Source organism: Rosa rugosa, chromosome 3, assembly GCF_958449725.1.
Source record: "Rosa rugosa chromosome 3, drRosRugo1.1, whole genome shotgun sequence".
Lineage (NCBI taxonomy): Eukaryota > Viridiplantae > Streptophyta > Magnoliopsida > Rosales > Rosaceae > Rosa > Rosa rugosa.
In genome coordinates this window covers 6,945,585-6,967,976 of record NC_084822.1, presented here as the reverse complement: position 1 = coordinate 6,967,976, position 22,392 = coordinate 6,945,585, and the positions used below count along the sequence as shown (strand labels likewise).

The following is a 22,392-nucleotide window of genomic DNA, read 5'->3' as shown; positions in this document are numbered from 1 at the left end:
CGGCGGCGGCTCTGCCCTAACTCCGGCGTCCCTTTTCCGGCCACCTCCGGGGGTCAAAAATATAGTTTCTGTGCATTTTTAGATTCTATATTTCAATACGATCATTTCGTTATATTATACACAATTTTTGGATATCGTATGATTAAGTTATGAATTTTTAAGTTTCGATCGATTTCGATCGTTAGATTTGTGATCTGTGAAGTTAGGACCGTCAGATGGACTTGTAGTTTTGATATGATGATCTTATGACTGTCCCAGTGACTTTGTGTGGTCATGGGCGAAGATCCGACCGTTGGATCTTCGTATAAATGCAAAACAGTGATTAGCGAGGCGATTCGTGAGAATCCGTCCATCGGATTTTCGTATAAATTTGTGGAGATGTTTGTAAGGACGATTCAGGAAGATCCAACCGTTGGATCTTCGTGATAATTTTGGAGGATGATCCTGAGGGCGATCCGTGAGGATCCGACCGTTGGATCATCGTATAATTTCGATCCGACCGTTGGATCATCATTAATTTAGAATCCGACCGTTGGATTGTTGTATTTGTGTGGTTTTTGAATAAATTGCTAAGTTAAGATCGTGTTGGATTAGGTGATTGACGGATCGATTTGGCGGACAATTTGTGAAATTGTTGTTGAGCTGTTAAGAAGATGCAGCTGGATTAGAGGTGAGTAAATCGCACATGGTTCATTCACGAACCGAAATTCGGTGATTTTATTTAATTGAGAAATTGTGGAAATTGTTTTATGAAAATAAATATTTGTTTTAAATTATATGGACTTGATCGACTACGGTCCATAGGTAAGTAAAATGTATTTAACTATAAAAAAATGAATTTCTAGATTTTATTGCATGTGAACTATAGTTGGTATTAGTGGTCACTCTTGTGTGGGTGACTACATATATATATATTTACGTGGAATATATATTGGATGGTGTGATTTACTGAGTTATATTTTGAGCATTACCCTTTGGAATATGTGATTTATCTTAGATGTTGTGTTGTCTATGATAATGGGTAATTGAGTAAAGTGCGATAGTTGAGTCGTTGAGATGAATTAAATGAGGAGTCGAGTGAATTGAGAAAAACAGTCATTCGTAAGGTGAACCTTGGCCCAGGTGACACTTTACGATACAGTTAGAGCTCTAGTCTGTCTGCCATCATACTGCTTGGGGGATAAACGAGTTATCATATGCCCTTGGGTATGACATCACATACTGAATGGGATGATTAATATAATTAATCATAAGCCTGTAAGTATGATATACTGAATGGGGTGATTAATATAATTAATCATAAGCCTGTAAGTATAATATACTGCATGGGATGATTTATATAAATAAATCATAAGCCTGTGAGTATATATTGAGTAAGAAGTTGTTTATTTTTGAGTAGTCATGATGAGATGTGAGTTGATTGATGCTTGAAGTGACGTTGTACACTTCAATTCTTATGCAAAACAAAATTAAAATGTGCTTGAGTTGATTGTGTTACTTTAAATCGTGCAATCCTTTCGTTTACTCATACGAGCTTTGCAAAAAGCTTACCGGGTTTGTATTGTTGCAATCCCGGTACACTATTCAAACGGTGTAGCGGGTAATCCTGCAGGTCAGGAGAATCAGGGCGGTGATCGAGCGGGTTAGAGTATTTGTTATAGTTTTACAGCATTTGTAATAGTGAGGTGAGTTAAGCTCATTGAGCCTTAGAATTTGATTTGGTGAGAGTGTGTTGTAATAATTAACTTGAGGATTTGATTTATTGTAATATTGAGAGGTGTGAAGTGTGGTTGTTTTGAGAAAAAAATTCAGGTTGTATTTATGTGAGTTGTATTAATTCATGTTTCGGATTTGGATTTGTTATTCAAAATCCGGGGCGTGACAGGTTCAGACCTGATCCAATATTATCAATGACCTGGAGTGAAAGTCCTGGTCAATCTGACAAATTTGTAGCATTTATCAACAACAAGAAGAAGAAGATAAACTTAGACCATATGAACAGAGTGCAGATTATGCCCAATATACTGCCATTGAATTGATTCTCTATGGACGCATCTTCATCTTCTTGCAAACCTGCCAATTGGGCAAAACAGCAACGGATGGGTGTCAGACGAGACGTAAAGCGGTGGAGAGTGCTAGTGTTTGCTCCATTCTATTTAGTTTTGAATTAGAGTTAGTAATCGGGTCAGGTCAAGTTCATTCAGTGTTCAATTAGAGTCAGATCAAGTGAGGTTTTTCCGTCCCCTCTACATATCCGTATTTGATTTTGTAATGGGTCGTGTTCTAGGATTTGACTTGTCGTTTGTAATCGATTTTGACCACAAAATAATATGAAATTTCTATTTATATTCAATTTATATTTTCTTTCCCTCAATTATATGCAATTTTTGTTTAGTATTTCCTCAATCTGGATTTAGACGCTGTTTTCGTGGCTTTCGAAATCTGCCACGTCGAAACCCATCCACATGCAATCACGGTAATCAATTGCATGAAGGTAAGCTAGCTCTGGGTTCTCTCCCTCACCCCATCAAATTCAATTTGTGCGTGTGTCCGATTTCTCGTCTTTTTATAGATCAAAATGCATCACTCAGTATTCACATTTCCCTCTTCTTCTTCTTCTTCCAGGTTCAGATTTTGGAGCGAAAAAGATTCCACATGGCCAATTCAGAAACCGCCGGCGACGCCTCTCGGCCGTGGCAGTCCTACACCACCGTCTACACCAATGCCAAAGCCGGTACGTATTTAATATTCTAGGTCCACTATCACAACCAAAAATGGTTGAAAAACTCTATCTACCTTTGTCTCCAAAAATTAGGGTTTGAAATCGAATTCCACGAATATGAATCTAATTCCCATATCTGACTGATCAGTGATCACTAAGCGAGTCTTGTTCCATTGAAATTCGAAATTTTTAGGTATGGAAGGCGTGGATAAAGAGAAGCGCAAGGAGACTTTGATTAAGGAGAAGATAGAGAACATGCGTGCTCGGTGTGTGAAGCTCACCGCCGCAGATTTGGCTCACTATCAGAAGGTAGATATTCAATGTCCACCGATTTTGTTTTGTGATTTGGGAAAATTGGGATTGGTTTTTATGGTAAAGGTGGTGAGTTTTAGGTTGCTGATAAGAGAGTTGTGGAGTTAGAAGCAACGCGTGACCTGTTGAGGGTTTGGATACATGTGGATATGGATGCTTTCTATGCAGCTGTTGAGACTTTGAGTGACCCGTCGTTGAAGGGAAAGCCCATGGCTGTTGGTGGTATGTCTATGATCTCAACTGCTAATTATGAGGTACAGATACCTTTTGTGCAATCAAAATTGGATGTCATATTGGAAACTGTTGTCTTATGTTTACCTTACGAGTGCATATTGGGAATGTGGTTTGGCCGCTTTGTAAGCAAGGAGATTTGGGGTTCGAGCTGCAATGCCTGGCTTCATTGCTCGTAAATTATGTCTGGAGTTAATTTTTGTTCCAACAGATTTCAAGAAGTACACTTATTACAGTGATCTAACTAGAAAAGGTAGGTCTTGTGTTCAAATGCAGATCTTTAGTGACTATTCTTTTTGCCAACTGCTTATCTCTAATTGTGACTTGCTGTTTTTCTTAGTGTTTCGGAAGTATGATCCTAACTTCCTGGCTGCTAGTTTAGACGAAGCGTACCTTGATGTTACTGAGGTTTGCAAAGAAAAGGGCACTACTGGGGAAGAAGTGAGTATATAGGGCCTCAACATGTGATATCACATTGCTTATACTTTAATTAATTGGATTCACATTGCCCTTTGTGATGTTTGGTGTTAAATCTCATTCGTAACTTTTCCTTCTGAAAGATTGCCAAAGAACTCAGAGATGGTGTTTATGAAGAGACTGGTCTAACATGTAGCGCTGGAGTAGCACCGAACCGTCAACTTGCTAAGGTATTCTGAAAAAATCATTGAATAATGTTACCTTGATATGCATCAGCATATTTTCAAAGTCTCTTTACTGACAAAAAGTATGTGGAAGGTAATCTCATGTTGTCCAGTTGAGTATATGACGTCAATTTAAATATAAGTTCCCATTATTAGGGGACAATAAATTTCATGCATGATGAAAAAGTTAGAGAAATTCTGCTTGTTTTGAGAGTTAGCTACTGGTAACTGATGTTTGCAAAGAAAATGGCACTATTGATGAAAAAGTACGTATATATAACTGTCAATTCCCTGGATCTATGATATCACGTCGCTTTACTTGTTTAGCAGTGACATTGAACTTTTATCTTTACTTTTCATTTTTAGGGGTTAGATATTATCAGTACTTTTTTTTGGGGGGGGGGGGGGGGGGGCGCCTAAAACTATCTGTACAGAATTTGATTGAGACGATTTGTTGAGAAAACCTCTTCATATTTCATTCATCAGGTTTGCTCAGATATAAACATACCAAATGGACAGTTTATTTTACCAAGCAATCGAATGGCTGTGATGACATTTATATCCTCACTTCCTGTATGAAAGGTATATCTAACTTGTATGCATCATTGTAGCATAAATAGCACCACTTCGATCTTTACTTGAACAGTTATGTTTTCCAGAAAAGCACATTTATATTCCGTTGAAATCGGTTATACAGTATACATTTTGACAAACATGCTGAATGCAAAGTCTTATACAGATTGGGGGGATTGGAAAAGTCGCTGAACATATTTGAAGGGATGCTCTTGGAATTAGTACTTGCGAGGAGATCCTGCACAAGAGCAGTTATATCTGTGCACTATTTTCTCATTCTACGGCAGGTAGTCATTTCATTATACCGTTCATCTCTTTATAATTATATATAACTTCTCCAAGTATATATTGTACTCACTAACCTTAGACCCGTTGTATATCTAATTTTCTACCGCCTTCCTTCGTATATCTTCATGAGTTCACCTTAGAAAATACCAAAGTAGTTCCTTCGCATATCATATGATTGTAGCTCATTGTCTGCCCTTCCATTGCAGATATCTTTCCTCTCTATGGGACTTGCCATCAGGAGGACAGATACTCTTGAACTCAGATCGAGGAAAAGTACAAGTAACGAGAGGTCATTTTCAGCCGCAGGGGATGAAGCATTTCTCTATCGTAAATTAGGCATATAGTTGTATGATTCTATGTTATGTTTGTTACTTTATCTTCAATGGGATCTCATATTCTTTTGATTTCCACCTTCTAGAATTGGAGATTACCTTTATGTAATTAATAATTGAACTTTTTCTCAGTGAAGTACGAAGCCCCAAAAAAGTTATCACAAGTAGATTGATTATATGCATTATTATGCTATAAATCCAGGACCTAATCCTATCCTCACTAAGGAATGTATCATCTGCTGATTTATTCTTCACCAGTTTCCTAGAGTATATATTCCAAGATCTGTTCCATTGATAGGGCTACCTTGATGTAATACGTGCAAGATTTTGTTAGCATTGACTCCTCTTTTCATTTTTAGGTGCCATATTGATGTGATTTTTATGCTGCAAAGTCTAATAAGTTTACAATTGATAGGTTCGCACCAGAGCTTTGACTTCTCAAAAATATGTATGCTCGACTGAGGATATATTGAAGCATGCTTCAAAGTTGCTTAAAGCTGAACTTTCTGTTTCTATAAGGCTGATAGGTAGAGTATTCTGAATTACATTTAGGCAGAGTAGTTCTCTTATTCTTGCAATCTTAACATTAGCATTCACGCCCAAGCCATTTGATTGCCAAACACCCTTGCATTCATTCTGTAACTTGAAAATCTAACGGCTCAGACATAAATGTGTATGTTTTGTCACCTTTTGCTATTCTTATGAGACAATTTCTTATATATAAGCATGCAAGCAAGTTTAAATTTATTATAACTTCACTCAGGTGACCTTTCAATGATCAAACTTGAGGATTTGCAATTTTTCATATCAACCCTCTCCGCACTCGCTCATTATCGATTTAAATCATCCCTATCCATATAATGATTGTATTTTAAGAGTGCATAACTCGATGTTATGGCTAAGAGTATAACAAAAGTTATGTTGTCATCTTTTATCAGGTTTGCGGGTGTCTCATTTTGATGAAGAAAAGGATGCTCCATCTGATCCCACACAAAAAACTCTCACTGACCATCTTTTATCAGGAGAAGCTTCAAGGAAAACTATGGGGGATCAAATCTCCTTGGACCCGGACACTATTGATTATCACTTGATACATGGTGAAGAATCATGTTTATTTATACAAACCCATGAAACATATCCATGTGATCATGGAGATCCTTTAGATGGCGATGATTGTTCAAATGCTGATGACCGTATGTCTACTTTGGTCAACACTTTCGAAGAAAAGAAAAAACTTGATGAATCCAGGAGTAATGCAAGTGCTGAAAAGGTATGTATCTTGACAAAAACTTGCTAATGATTGATCTTCTACCAATATTTAAGAGAAGCAAGAGGCATCACTCAGTTCTCTAAAATTTAAAAAAGCAATTATAGTTTTAAGGTGTATGACCGATTCGCTATGCATGGAATTTTTCATATGTTCAGATGAATTCAAATGACATAGACTGAGGAAAATGTTCAATTCGGAGTTTCACCATTGTCGAGAGCAAGTTATTCTTTTCATGGGAACTCCGAGGGCAGTAGCATAGACAGAGCGAATAGTATAACTAGCACCCTTGAGGATTGTCCAATTCCTTCATCCCATCAGAAAGAGTTGCTTTTGTGGGTGGATGATTACATGCAAGTGTTCGATATGTGGAATAGAAATGCCACCAGATTTTGTTGAAGAACGGCAAGAACACTTTGATTTTCATCTTGCCGAGAAGCTTCAAAACGAAGAATCTGGCATTAACTTCAGAACTTCCATGCCAAAGCAGAGGTACATTGCATTTTCATTTGGAGCTATTAATATTTGGTTATACCAATCAAACCTATGTGATCTAATAAATTTGTATTTCTCAGAACAGTAAACAAGAATCAGGATTTGAGCAGAAGGAAACACAAAAAGCATAAATCATCTCCAAAAGAAAGCAAACACATACCTATTGATGTGTTCTTTGTTAAGAGCAGTCAGAACTTCTAAGACTGTAATTTATTTGTTACCTTGTTGTACATATCTCTGTAAATAACTAAACATCTGAGAATGTGATTTGTTTGTAATAATGGATTATTTATACTTAATAAAGTTGTATTTCTTTAATATGAACACTATTGTTAATACTTAATAGTGTTGCCTTGCCCAAAACTACTTCCCGACTCACGTTGAAAAACTTCGCGTGGCTATCAAGTTTACGGCTTCCCTCTCAGTGGCTTCACTCGTTTCCTTTGCATTAATTCCATGTTAAAGTGTGCTTGCTTAGTGTCTTCTGATTCTTTTCCCATGTTCCAAATTTGTTGGGATCCACAGTGGGAAACAAACCTTGGCGGAATGGTCGCACACACAGTAACCTTGATGTGGCCTGCTTCCTTTATGAAATCCCTGCTTGACAGTGCCTGCTTTATGGAATCCCTGCTTGACAGTGCCTGCTTTATGAAATCTATCTTTATGAAATCAAGCAGGGCCTGCTTTAAGAAATCTATCTTTATGAAATCAAGCAGGGCCTGCTTTAAGAAATCTATCTTTATGAAATCAAGCAGGGCCTGCTTTATGAATTTATCTTTATGAAATCCCTGCTTGACAGTGCCTGATTTAAGAAAGCAATCTTTATGAAATCCCTGCTTGACAGTGCCTGCTTTATGGAATCCCTGCTTTGACAATGCCTGCTTTATGAAATCCCTGCTTGATGATGCCTGCTTGATGATCACTCAACCGAAGACCTAAGTTCAATTCATTCCTGATCACTACCCCTGCTTTGACAATGCCTGCTTTATGAACTTGACAATGCCTGCTTTATGAAATCCCTGCCAAGCTGATCACTCAACCGAAGACCTAAGTTCATTCCTGATCACTACCTGGACAATTAGATGTTGTTTGTACACGTGTAAGTTAAAAAGTTAAGAAATTACACTTAAACTATTTTATTGCTCAGGAGAGATCATCTCCCTCTCCGACCCCTCTATATAATCCTAAACCTCAAAACCCAAATAATCTCATCTCCATACCCATCAGTACTCCAACAAAAACTGTTTGGTTTTTCCTCCTCTTTTATCTTTCTTGTTTATGCACCTATCTCTGACAAAAAAACGTGTTTTTTCGATCTCTTTCTATACTTACCCTTATCCAAAAGTCCATGGCTGATTTCCGCCATCAATGGCCATCCTTGGTCTTATCGCCAGAACGTGTAAGTGAACGTGATAATATCCTTGTGATCTTCAACATTGTTCTCGTAGACTTTGCAAGACAAACAGCCCCCTCCACCTTCGCCATTTTCACTTTCATCGTTCCAATACTCCTCACCTTTATCCAGATCAGATTCCCAGCTGCCGGAATACTGTCTTCTCCATTTGAAACCCACCATACCAAGTTCATGGTAGCCATGCTCAGCTTACTTGGCTTCTGTTGCTTTGCCATTGGAGCTACTCAAAACTTATTCCCAACTCACGTTGGAAAACTTCGCATGGCTATGAAGTTAACAGCTTCGCTCTCAGTGGCTTCACTTGTTTCTCTACTGCTTCCCAAGCCGTGGGACCACGTGCCGTACATGACCTACTTCTTGTATTTTACAGGCCAGTGTCTTGGGTTAGTCCAGAAATATATTTCTGCTTATTACCACCACGTTGCAAGCGGATTTGTGCGTTCCTTACGCGCGCATCAACAGCAGTTGAGAAGAACGCGGCCACCGTTGCCGTTGACAGTCGGTCTGCCCAATATGTCCAACCAGCCAATTGCGAACCAAAGATCGATCACGGAAGTCAGAACCCTCTACTAATTGTTCTTTCGGGCTACAGCCTATTTTTGTTGCTTTTCTGCACATATGGGCTGGGCTTGCTATTTGAGTGTTTCCTAGCTTTGTTGTGCCCTTTGGTTCATGTCTTTTCTTTCCTTTTTTACTGTTTTATGAGTCCAATGGTGTATGACTATTATGAGTCTCTCTTTCGTTATTTCGTTATTGGAAGATTATGAGTTAATTATTAGCTAAAAAAAGATTACGAGTTAACTAAAATAAGGCCAGTTGATGTAATAAAACAAGTCGGAAGCATTCCAGGTTAAAGTGTGCTTACTTTGTGTCTTCTGATTCTTTTTCTATATTCCAAATATGTTCAAGTGGTAAGCTATTATGTCTTTTTGAGAGGCCTAAAGCATAACTTATACCTAAATAGTTCATTTGTTATGTATCTTTCAAATAACAAAATGATTTCGTTTGAAATGGAGAGGCCTAAAGCATAACTTATACGTACCTAAACAATTCATTTGTTATATGTCTTTCAAATAACAAAATGATTTCATTTGAAATGATGATTTAGAAAATGAATGCTCTAAATTATAACACAACATTATGTAATGAAAAATATCAAGTTTGGACAGAGTGCAAACTTTGAGTTTGACTAACTGTAATGTTGTTCACTAGATTAGACTTGGCCCAATAGTATCAATGACATGGAGTGAAAGACCGGGTCAATCTGACAAATCTGTAGCATTTATCACCAAGAAGAAGAAGAAGAACACAAACTTAGACCATATGAACACTTAGATTTTCATCTTGCCGAGAAGCTTCAAAACGAAGAATCTGGCATTAACTTCAGAACTTCCATGGCAAAGCAGAGGTACATCGCATTTTCATTTGGAGCTATTAGTATTTGGTTATACCAATCAAACCTGTGTGATCTAATAGATTTGTAATTCTCAGAACGGTAAACTAGGATCAGGATTTGAGCAGAAGGAAACACAAAAAACATAAATCATCTCCAAAAGAAAGCAAACACATACATATTGATGTGTTCTTTGTTAAGAGCAGTCAGAACTTCTAAGACCGTAATTTATTTGTTACCGTCTTGTACATATCTCTGTAAATAACTAAACATCTGAGAATATGATTTGTTTGTAATAATGGATTATTTATACTTAATTAAGTTGTATTTCTTTACTATGAACACTATTGTTAATACACTATTGTATTTCTTTAATATGAACACTATTGTTAATACACTATTGTATTTCTTTAATATGAACACTATTGTTAATAGCGTTACCCAAAACTACTTCCCGACTCTAATTGAAAAACTTCGCGTGGCTATCAAGTTTACAGTTTGCCTTGTTAAACTGAATGAGCAATTAATCCAAGATCAATTCACAATGACATAAACACACTTAATATTAATCAACACATTATGAACCAAATAATATGATATTCTAGACATACATTCTTCACTGTTTGGAGCCATTACAGCAGACGAGATAGCAGCAACTAGTATTGATCTTCTCCTCAACTCTGAGTTCAAGCTCCTATCTATGGGGCAGGACTTGATGCTTTGTAACAAAGAGAGCAGGGACCAATACCATCTATATATATTGGTTAATGATCCTAAGAATCCTCCCATAAAAGTGTTACTTAGAAACCAAGTCACCAACAACTAGAAAACCTAATGCAACACTAATTCGAATTACAATTGCAATCGAACTAATGGATTCCTAACCTATGAGCTTGATATAATTGTCTCAATAGGTTTCTAGGTATTGTACTAGACATACATCTTCTATTAATGATCAAAGTTCAAATCCAATTGTAAACTGAATATAGATGATGATAGGTCCACTTTTATTCTAACATGCCTCTCAGTGGTTTCACTCGTTTCACTGCTGCTTCCCAAGCCTTAGGACCACGTGTCGTACGTGACCCACTTCTTATATTTTATAGGTCACTGTCTCGGCCTAGTCGGATATATATTTCTGGCTTATTACCACTACATTGCTAATGAATTTGTTCGTAGAGTCCGCACGCGTCAACAGCGATTAAGAGGAACGCGCCCACCGTTGCCGGTGACACTCACTGGGCCTAATATCAGAACCCTCCAATAGTTGTACTTTCGGGCTTTCACCCAACCTGTTTTTGTTGCTTTTCCTCCTCTTCACATATGGGCGGGGCATTGGCTATTTGAGTGTTTCCTTGCTTGGTTGTGTCCTTTGGTTCTTCTTTCATTTTTCTTTTCTTTTCTTTTCTTTTTAACTATAATAGTCTCTCTTTCTTAATTGGTAGATTATGACTTATGAGTTAATTATTTACCAAATTAAAAAAAAAAAATATTATTAGTTGACTAAAACATGGTCAGGTGATGTAATAAATCAAGCCGGAATGATTCCATGTTAAAGTGTGCTTGCTTTGTGTCTTATGATTCTTTTCCTATGTTCCAAATTTGTTCAAGTGGTACGCTATGAACGCAATTGCCCAAAGGTTGCATGAGCACCTGAACAGCAGAGCTCAGTGGATGGCAACCATATGTACGGCGCTCTGGGCTTGCCCAGTTCCTTAATGGGCCTCGGTGTGGACGCTTATGAGCCCACTAGTGTATCTTCTCGGCTTTCTGACATCTCCAGCGTCTACCGCTCTCTTGCCATCACTTCCCAATGTTATCGTTGGGCCTGGGGCCGAGATCGTGAAACCTAGCTCGGCCGTGGAGGTCCTTCTCGGAGGTAAAGCAACACCAACATCAACTTTTCATTTGCAGACGCAAATCTAGCTAAACATTCAATGATCCATTAGAATCAAAAAGTCAAATTAAGTTCCGTTAGCCTCATCTAAAATCATCAAAAACCCACAAATCAGTACAATGTACCTGCCATTGGAACCAGTCAAAATGACCTTGAGTAAGCTTCCTTCTCCTTCTGTAACCTTCACTCCAGAGGTAGCAATCTCTTTGTATGAACTGACCATAGAAATAACAGGCGACCTTTGATAACAGTACCTGATTAATTTCAAAGTGTTGTGTGAATAATTGAATATTACAGGTGGTAAGTTGGTGAATTAGTGATTGGGGCAATGAGAGAAGAATTAACAGACTGATTGAGTCGGCGAAGGTTTGGTGGAGTGAGGGCAGGGAGTGAAATGTGCATAGAAGCCATCGCCATTTTCTTTGATTATATGACTCTCCTTCTATACAATGCACTCCATTTATATCTTTGCTACTGCTAACTAGACTCTATGGGTGCGCCACAACCCGCCAAAGCCCAAAGTATCCAAAATGGAAGCAAATTCGGATTTTTTTTTTTGAGTGGTTCTCCATTTATATCTGCTAGATCCAATTATTATTAACCCCATTGCCGAGGCCCAATATAACAGGTTGACCTGAGAAGCTTGTGTTTGGGGAGGAATATGAGACAGGGAGGAAACGTCTTGGAAACTCACGGCCTTCTTTTTTGCATTTGACTGAAGACAGTTGGGATCCACAGTGGGAAACAAAGGCATCCTTGGGGAATGGTCCCACAGTTCATATATATTCCTGAATCCTGATCACTACCTTTGTTTTCCCACCTTTTACCTTTGTATCACCACATTTGTCTTCCCCGATATATAACTACCTTTGCTTCGCTACCTATGTAATTATATCCCTACTTTTGTCTTCCCCGATATACCCTACTTTTGTCTTCCCTTCGTAATTATATCACTTACATTCGTCTTCCCACCTTTGCTTCCCTGATAGCTACCTTTGCTCCTCTACCTTTGTAATTATATCACTTACATTCGTCTTCCCACCTTTGCTTCCCTGATAGCTACCTTTGCTCCTCTTCCCACATTCGTAATTATATCACTTACATTCGTCTTCCCACCTTTGCTTCCCTGATAGCTACCTTTGCTTCCCTGATAGCTACCTTTGCTCCTCTACCTTTGTAATTATATCACTTACATTCGTAATTATATCACTTACATTCGTCTTCCCACCTTTGCTTCCCTGATAGCTACCTTTGCTCCTCTACCTTTGTAATTATATCACTTACATTCGTCTTCCCACCTTTGTACACGTGTAAGTTAAAAATTTAAGAAATTAAACTTATTCCAACTATTTTATTGCTCAGGAGAGATCCTCTCCCTCTCCGACCCCTCTATATATATAATCCTAAACTTCAAAACCCCAATAATCTCATCTCCATACCCATCAGTACTCCAACAAATACTGTTTGGTTTTTCCTCCTCTTTTATTTTTCTTTTTTAGGCATATAGCTCTAACGAAGAACTTGTTTTTTCGATCTCTTTCTATACTTACCCTTATCCAAAAGTCCATGGCTGATTTCCTCCATCAATGGCCATCCTTTGTCTTACAGCCTGAACGTGTAAGTGAACGTGATAATATCTTCGTCATCTTCAACATTGTTCTAGTAGACTTTGCAAGACAAACAGCCCCCTCCACCTTCGCCATTTTCACTTTCATCGTTCCAATACTCCTCACCTTTATCCAGATCAGATTCCCAGCTGCCGGAATATTGTCTTCTCCATTTGAAACCCACCATACCAAGTTCATGGTAGCCATGCTCAGCTTACTTGGCTTCTGTTGCTTTGCCATTGGAGCTACTCAAAACTTATTCCCAACTCACGCTAGAAAACTTCGCATGGCTATGAAGTTAACAGCTTCACTCTCAGTGGCTTCACTTGTTTCTCTTCTGCTTCCCAAGCCGTGGGACCACGTTCCGTACGTGACCTACTTCTTGTATTTTACAGGCCAATGTCTTGGGTTAGTCAGAAATATATTTTTGGCTTATTACCGCCACGTTGCAAGAGGATTTGTGCGTACCTTACGCGCGCATCAACAACAGTTGAGAAGAACGCGCCCACCGTTGCCACTGACAGTCAGTCTGCCCAATATGTCCAACCAGCTAATTGCAAATGCAAACCATGGATCGATCACGGAAGTCAGAACCCTCCACTAATTGTTCTTTCGGGCTACAGCCTATTTTTGTTGCTTTTCCTTCCCTGCACATATGGGCTGGGCTTGCTATTTGAGTGTTTCCTAGCTTTGTTGTGCCCTTTGGTTCTTTTCTTTCTTTTTTACTGTAAAACAGAAAGTAGAAGATAATGAATCTCAAGTGTATGACCATTATGAGCCTCTCTTTCGTTATTGGGAGATTATGAATTAATTATTAGCTATGAAAAAGAGTACGAGTTAACTAAAACAAGACCAGTTGATGTAATAAAACAAATCGGAAGCATTCCATGTTGAAGTGTGCTTGCTTTGTGTCTTCTTATTCTTTTTCTATGTTCTAAATATGTTGAAGTTGTAAGCTATTATGTCTTTTTGAGAGGGGAGAGGATCCTCTCTTGAGCTAGTTTTCTAGCTGAGCTTCCTAACCTTTTCACCATAAACTGCCACGTGTCCAAATATACATCCAACGGCTCCTATGTTATATTGTACTTATTTGAACTTTTGCAGCCTAATCCAACGGTTGTAACAGGACCAAAACATTCTCACTCTCACTGCGGCTCTCTTTTCTTCTTCGTCTTAATCAACTTAGTCTTCTACCTCCATTCCACTAAATCTATCTCTTTCTTCATGATCATTCTGATATTTTTTTTTTTCTTCCTTGCTCTCTTCCATTTCATACAGACCCAAAAAATAAAAACAATCCTTGAGTCTCAAGAGCTCGGGTAACTGAGATTGAACCTCAGCCATCTGAGATTGAACCTCAGTAATCCAAATCTCATTCTGATTTGATTTGTTTCTGTTTATGAGAAAATAAACCAATTTCTGGGTAAAATCTGAGATTCAACCTCAAGTCCTCATCAACATAAAATCAAACGTTTGGTAAAACTATAATCCTTCAGTTCAATCCATTGAAGCTCAGCAAAATCAATTCCAAATGAAAATTGAATCTCAGATTTCACCCTTGACATTCACTCTTTTCTCTTCTTACCCAAGTACCCAGACGGCCAGACCAAATTAAGGTTGTATTTTCAATTAAATATCAACCGGAATCTCTAAGAAATAAAAGATGAAAATTGAATCTTTTGAGGTTGTTCTTACGAGACTTGGGTTATCTACTTTGTTTTTTATTTGATTCTCCAAGGGGTTGTGAATGGGAATTCGAAGCCGGAGCAGGTGCAACAACATGGCGGGTATGGGAGCTCTGAGTCTCTGACCAGATATACAAGTGAGAGAGAGAGAGAGAGAGCATGTGCCTTAACTTGTGTTCTGGGAAGATAAGAAGATCGAGATGGAAGAGAAAAAGAGAGAGAGGAGATGAAGGTATGGTCATAAATAGATAGGAGCCGTTAGATGTGTTTTTAGACACGTGGCGGAACAAGATGAAAAGGTCAGGAAGCTCAGCTAGAAAACTAGCTCAGGAGAGGATCCTCTCCCTTTTGAGAGGCCTAAAGCATAACATATACCTAAACAGTTCATTTGTTATTTATCTTTCAAATAACAAAATGATTTTGTTTGAAATGATGATTTAGAAAATGAATGCTTTAAATTATAACACAACATTATGTAATGAAAAATATAGAGTTTGGACAGCGTTTGTGTCTAAATTAGTTTGGACATAAGTATGTTTCAATGGAAAATTTTGAGTTTGACTAACTTTAATGTTGTTCACTGGATCAGACCTGACCCAATATTATCAATGACCTGGAGTGTGAGCCTGGGTCAATCTGACAAATCTGTAGCATTTAACAAGAAGAAGAAGAAGAACACAAACTTAGACCATATGAACAGAGTGTAGATTATGCCCAATATACTACCGTTGACTTGAATCTCTATGGAGGCATCTTTATCTTCTTGCAAACCTGCCATGCCTGTGATGGTGACTAGGCAAAACAGCAACGAACGGGTGTCGGACGAGAGGTAAAGCGGTGGAGAGTGCTAGTGTTTGCTCCATTCTATTTAGTTTTGAATTAGATCGAGTTAGTAATCGGGTCAAGTCAATTTTATTTAGTGTTCAATTAGAGTCGGTTCAGTAGTCGGATCAAGTGAGGTTTCTTCGTCCCCTACATATCCGTATTTGATTTTGTAATGGGTGGTGTTCTAGGATTTGACATATACTTGTCGTTTGTAATCGATTTTGACCACGAAATCATATGAAATTCCTGTTTATATTCCATCTCTATATTTTCTTTCCCTCAATTATATGCAATTTTTGTTTAGTATTTCCTCAATCTGGATTTAGGAGCTTTCAAAATCCGCCGCGTCGGAGCTCATCCCCGTGCAATTGCGGTAAACAATTACAAGAAGGTAAGCTCCGGGTTCTCTCCCTCACCCCATCTAATTCAATTGTGCGCATGCATCAATTGCGTCTCTCTTTTTTTGTTGAATAAACCAATCATGTCACTTTTTTGAGAAATTTTAAATACACACCCCTAATTACTTAATACACATCCCTATTATTTTATATTTCAAATCAAATTTTATAGGTAGGTTAAATGTCCAAAACAGACATCTATATATTAGAAGAAGAAAAAAATTGAATCACGCCTATATTCTTTTTTACGTCTCTTCTTCTAAACCCTAGACTCTGTATTACATCTTTCTTCTCCACACTTCATCATATCAATTTCGACCATTGACATTGATTCTTAAGACCTCGCTCAACAATCTTCAATTATGTCGTGTTTGGATGAAATAATTATAAATTCTTGAGAAATTTAAAATGATGGAATCTACCACTCCATCAATTATAATTCCATAAATTGCAATTTCCATTATTATTCAGAATTTGGAATGTGTAATAAATTAAGAAGAATCCAAACAAGTTAAAATATTGAAAACAAAAATGACCTTGCTTTGAAAACTAATAAAGTAAGAAAAGTAAACTTTTGTAAGGAAATTCGAAAATACATATTTTGATGGAAATTGAAGTGAAGAATTCGGACAATCAATTCATTCATTTCTTTCCATAGAGAAATTCATAATTTCCGAGTATAGAATGTCAAACGAGATAATTCATATTAAGAAGTTATGAACTGCTTATTTTCATTTTAAATATCATCTCTTTTTCCTTCATCCAAACACACTATTGAGGTGTGTGTTCTTCATCTTGTTTATTATTATCATGTTTAAAGATTTGAAGGGAACGGTAATAAATCTTTAAGGATTTCCTAATATTTAACACAAGTAATCAATATGGGCATTTACAAAACGTCAACCTATACTGATCATACTAAATAGTAGCCTTAATATAGTCAAATAATATAATATTTCATAATTTTTGAGATTAAGGGTATTTTCTGTACTTTGGGTTGTGTATTTAGTAAAATATTAGAATGATAAATTAAATGAGTGATGTATTGAGAATGGGGTGTGTATTTAAAATTTCTCCACTTTTTTTTTTTTTTTTTTTTTTTTTTTTTTTTTTTTCTGGTCTGAAGTTCTGAACCATTCATTTCACTTTGGCTCCAATTAATATGTAAAATACGAAAAGAAATTTCTCATTTTCAAATATTGTTGGGAACCTCCGATCTGTTGGGCCTCAATCATTGGGCCAACCCAATTCTAATTTCAATTTATTGTTGCTCACAACCCCATTCTACTCCGTATTCACATTTCCCTCTTCTTCTTCTTCTTCTTCTTCCAAGTTCAGATTTTGGAGCGAAAAAGATTCCACATGGCCAATTCAGAAACCTCCGGCGACGCCGCTCGGCCGTGGCAGTCCTACACGACCGTCTACACCAATGCCAAAGCCGGTACGTATCTAATCTTCTAGGTCCACTATCACAACCAAAAATCGTTGAAAAACTCTATCTTTGTCTCCAAAAATTAGGGTTTGAAATCGGATTCTACGAATTTGAATCTAATTCACATATCTGACTGATCACTAATCGAATCTTGTTCCATTGAAATTCGAAATTTTCAGGTATGGAAGGCGTGGATAAAGAGAAGGTTCAGAGAGTAGTGTATGAAATGAGCAAAGGGTCGGAGTATTTTAAGAACGAGGAGCGCAAGGAGGCTTTGATTAAGGAGAAGATAGAGAACATGCGTGCTCGGTGTGCGAAGCTCACTGACGCAGATTTGGCTCACTATCAGAAGGTAGATATTCAATGTCCACCGATTTTGTTTTGTGATTTGGGAAAATTGGGATTGGTTTTTATGGTAAAGGTGGTGATGTTTAGGTTGCTGATAAGAGAGTTGTGGAGTTAGAAGCAATGCGTGACCTGTCGAGGGTTTGGATACATGTGGATATGGATGCTTTCTATGCAGCTGTTGAGACTTTAAGTGAGCCGTCGTTGAAGGGAAAGCCCATGGCTGTTGGTGGCATGTCTATGATCTCAACTGCTAATTATGAGGTACAGATACCTTTTGTACAATCAAAATTGGATGTCATACTGGAAACTGTTGTCTTATGTTTACCTTACGAGTGCATATTGGGAATGTGGTTTGGCCGCTTTGTAGGCAAGGAAATTTGGGGTTCGAGCTGCAATGCCTGGCTTCATTGCTCGTAAATTATGTCCGGAGTTAATTTTTGTTCCAACAGATTTCAAGAAGTACACTTATTACAGTGATCTAACTAGAAAAGGTAGGTCTTGTGTTCAAATGCAGATCTTTAGTGACTATTCTTTTTGCCAACTGCTTATCTCTAATTATGACTTGCTGTTTTTCTTAGTGTTTCGGAAGTATGATCCTAACTTCCTGACTGCTAGTTTAGACGAAGCGTACCTTGATGTTACTGAGGTTTGCAAAGAAAAGGGCACTACTGGGGAAGAAGTGAGTATATATGGCCTCGACATGTGGTATCACAGTGCTTATACTCTACTTGGATTCACATTGCCCTTTGTAAAGTGGTGTTAAATCTCATTTTTGTAACTTTTCCTTCTTGAAGATTGCCAAAGAACTCAGAGATGGTGTTTATGAAGAGACTGGTCTAACATGTAGCGCTGGGGTAGCACCAAACCGTCTACTTGCTAAGGTATTCTGTCAAAGTGGCATACTAGTTCAGTTCTCTTTATTGACAAAAAATATGTGGAAGGTTATCTCATGTTGTCCAGTTGAGTATATGATGTCAATTTAAATACAAGTTCCCATTATTAGGGGACAATAAATTTCATGCATGATGAAAAAGATAGAGAAATTCTGCTTGTTTTGAGAGTTAGCTACTGGTAACTGATGTTTGCAAAGAAAGGGCACTATTGATGAAAAAGTACGCATGTATAACTGTCAATTGCCTTGATCTATGATATCACATCGCTTTACTTGTTTAGCAGTGACATTGAACTTTTTTCTTTACTTTTCATGTTCAGGGGTTAGATATTATCAGTACTTTTTTTTTTTGGCCTAAAACTATCTGTACAAAATTTGATTGAGACGATTTGTTGAGAAAACCTCTTCATATTTCATTCCTCAGGTTTGCTCAGATATAAACAAGCCGAATGGACAGTTTATTTTACCAAGCAATCGAATGGCTGTGATGACATTTATATCCTCACTTCCTGTACGAAAGGTATATCTAACTTCTATGCATCATTGCAGCATAAATAGTACCACTTCGATCTTTACTTGAACAATTATGTTTTCCAGAATAGCACATTTATATTCCTTGAAGTCCGTTATACAGTATACATTTTGACAAAGATGCTGAATGCAAAGTCTTATACAGATTGGGGGGATTGGAAAAGTCACTGAACATATTTTAAGGGATGCTATTGGAATTAGTACTTGCGAGGAGATTCTGCAAAAGAGCAGTTATATCTGTGCACTATTTTCTCATTCTACGGCAGGTTTTCATTATACCATTCATCTCTTTATAATTATATATAAACTTGTCCAAGTATATTGTGCTCACCAACCTTAGACCTGTTGTATATCTAATTTTCTGCCTCCTTCTTTCGTATCTCTTCATGAGTTCACCTTAGAAAATACCAAAGTAGTTCCTTTGCATATCATATGATTGTAGCTCATTGTCTGCCCTTCCATTGCAGATTTTTTCCTCTCTGTGGGACTTGCCATCGGGAGGACAGATACTCCTGAAGTCAGATTGAGGAAAAGTATAAGTAACGAGAGGACATTTTCAGCCACAGGGGATGAAGCATTTCTCTATCGTAAATTAGGTATATACTTGTATGATCCTATGCTATGTTTGTTACTTTGTCTTCAATGGGATCTCATATTCTCTTGATTTTATAATTGAATTGGATTATAATTGAACTTTTTCTGAGTGAAGTATGAACCCGCAAAAAAGTTATCACAAGTAGATTGATTATATGCATTATTATGCTATAAATCCAGGGCCTAACCCTATCCTCACTAAGGAATGTATCATCTGCTGATTTATTCTTCACCAGATTCCCAGAGTATATATTCCAAGATCTGTGGTTGACTGTCTCAAAGTTCTAATGTATTCAGTTGGGAAGAAAAATAATGTTGAATTTAGTGTTAGTAATCAAATATTGAGCTCAGACCAAAGAAAAAACAAAAAGAAAATCAAGTCTTGGGCTGAACTCTACCTAGCCTTAGCCCTATGCCAAACGTATGTAATGAAATCTTCGTTCTAAATGTTTATGTTCATAATAATTGGATTATAGCTTGTACATGTGTCCTTTGATATTCAAAATATTGAGAATTAATCGAATAACAGGGGTGTATTTTATGCCTGCAGCTGAGATCGCAGAGATGCTATCTACTGACTTGCAAAAGGAAGGCCTTTTTGGGCGTACATTGACTCTTAAACTCAAAACTGCATCTTTTGAGGTACTTCTGAAGTTCTGATACTTTACTCCAGTATTTATCCCATTAATAGGGCTACCTTGATGTAATATGTGCACGATTTGTAAGCTTTGACTCTTCTTTTCATTTTTAGGTGCCATCATTGATGTGATTTTTATGCTGCAAAGTCTAATGAGTTTACAATTGATAGGTTCGCACCAGAGCTGTGACTTCTCAAAAATATGTATGCTCGACTGAGGATATATTGAAGCATGCTTCAAAGTTGCTTAAAGCTGAACTTCCTGTTTCTATAAGGCTGATAGGTAGAGTATTCTGAATTACATTTAAGCAGAGTAGTTCTCTTATTCTTGCAAACTTAACATTAGCATTCACGCCCAAGCCAGATTGCCAAACACTCTTGCATTCATTCTGTAACTTGAAAATCTAACGGCTCAAACATAAATGTGTATGTTATGTCACCTTTTGCTATGCTTATGAGACAATTTCTTATGTATAAGCATGCAAGCAAGTTTAAATTTATTATAACTTCACTCAGGCGACCTATCAATGATCAAACTTGAGGATTTGCAATTTTTCATATCAACCTTCTCCGCACTTGCTCATTCTGGATTTCAATCATCCCTATCCATATAATGATTGTATTTTAAGAGTGCATAACTCGATATTATGGCTAAGAGTATAACAAAAGTTATGTTGTCATCTTTTATCAGGTTTGCGGGTGTCTCATTTTGATGAAGAAAAGGGTGCTCCATCTGATCCCACACAAAAATCTCTCACCGACTATCTTTTATCAGGAGATGCTTCAAGGAAAACTATGGGTGATCAAATCTCCTTGGACTCGGACAATATTGGTCATCGCTTGATACACGGTGAAGAATCCTGTTTACTTATAGAAACCCATGAAACATATCCATGTGATCATGGAGATCCTTTAGATGGCAATGCTTGTTCAAATGCTGATGACCGTAAGTCTATTTTGGTCAACACTTCTGAAGAAAAGGAAAAACATGATGAATTCAGGAGTAATGCAAGTGCTGAAAAGGTATGTATCTTGACAAAGGCATGCTAATGATTGATTTTCTACCAATATTTAAGAGAAGCAAGAGGCATCACTCAGTTCCCTAAAAATTAAAAAAGCAATTATAGTTTTAAGGTGCATGACTCATTCACTATGCATGGAATTTTTCATATGTTCAGATGAATTCAAAAGACATACAGACTGGGGAAAATGTACAAAACGGAGTTTCACCATTGTTGAGAGTAGGTTATTCTTTTCATGGGAACTCCGAGGGCAGTAGCATAGACAGAGCAAATAGTGTAACTAGCAGCCTTCAGGATTGTCCAATTCCTTCATCTCATCAGAAAGAGTTGCTTTTGTGGGTGGATGACTACAAGTGTTCGATATGTGGAATAGAAATGCCACCAGATTTTGTTGAAGAACGGCAAGAACACTTTGATTTTCATCTTGCCGAGAAGCTTCAAAACGATGAATCTGGCATTAACCTGAGAACTTCCATGCCAAAGCAGAGGTACATCGCATTTTCATTTGGTGCTATTAGTATTTGGTTATACGAATTAATCCTATGTGATCTAATAGATTTCTATTTCTCAGAAATGTAAACAAGGATCAGGATTTGAGCAGAAGGAAACACAAAAAGCATAAATCATCTCCAAAAGAAATCAAACACATACCTATTGATGTGTTCTTTGTTAAGAGCTGTCAGAACTTCTAAAACCGTATTTTATTTGTTACCGTCTTGTACATATCTCTGTAAATAACTAAATATCTGAGAATGTGATTTGTTTGTAATAATGGATTATTTATATTTAATAAAGTTGTATTTACTTAAAGATGTTTGTTTTCTAATTATGTTCAACATGATTTCTTTAATATGAA

At 37.3% G+C, this 22,392-nt stretch overlaps 1 protein-coding gene across 3 annotated transcripts; it reads left to right on the top strand.

Annotated features, from left to right (window-relative positions):
• The first annotated feature begins 2,360 nt into the window (after positions 1 to 2,360).
• On the top strand, positions 2,361 to 22,346 carry LOC133740310 (DNA polymerase kappa). 3 transcript variants are annotated; one of them, XM_062168239.1, is made up of 15 exons: positions 2,361 to 2,494; positions 2,626 to 2,734; positions 17,692 to 17,864; positions 17,948 to 18,121; positions 18,228 to 18,351; positions 18,439 to 18,539; positions 18,655 to 18,741; positions 19,177 to 19,272; positions 19,429 to 19,549; positions 19,751 to 19,879; positions 20,428 to 20,519; positions 20,686 to 20,797; positions 21,206 to 21,537; positions 21,693 to 22,024; positions 22,108 to 22,346. In XM_062168239.1, the coding sequence occupies exons 1-15, from the start codon at positions 2,489 to 2,491 to the stop codon at positions 22,226 to 22,228; spliced, it is 2,109 nt and encodes a 702-aa protein (XP_062024223.1). In that variant the 5' UTR covers positions 2,361 to 2,488; the 3' UTR covers positions 22,229 to 22,346. The 3 variants fall into 3 exon arrangements, with proteins under 3 accessions (XP_062024223.1, XP_062024224.1, XP_062024222.1); XM_062168240.1 differs by lacking the exons at positions 2,361 to 2,494; positions 2,626 to 2,734 and adding an exon at positions 17,387 to 17,521; XM_062168238.1 differs by lacking the exons at positions 2,361 to 2,494; positions 2,626 to 2,734 and adding an exon at positions 17,387 to 17,521 and having other exon boundaries at positions 18,228 to 18,539.
• The last annotated feature ends 46 nt before the right edge of the window (positions 22,347 to 22,392 follow it).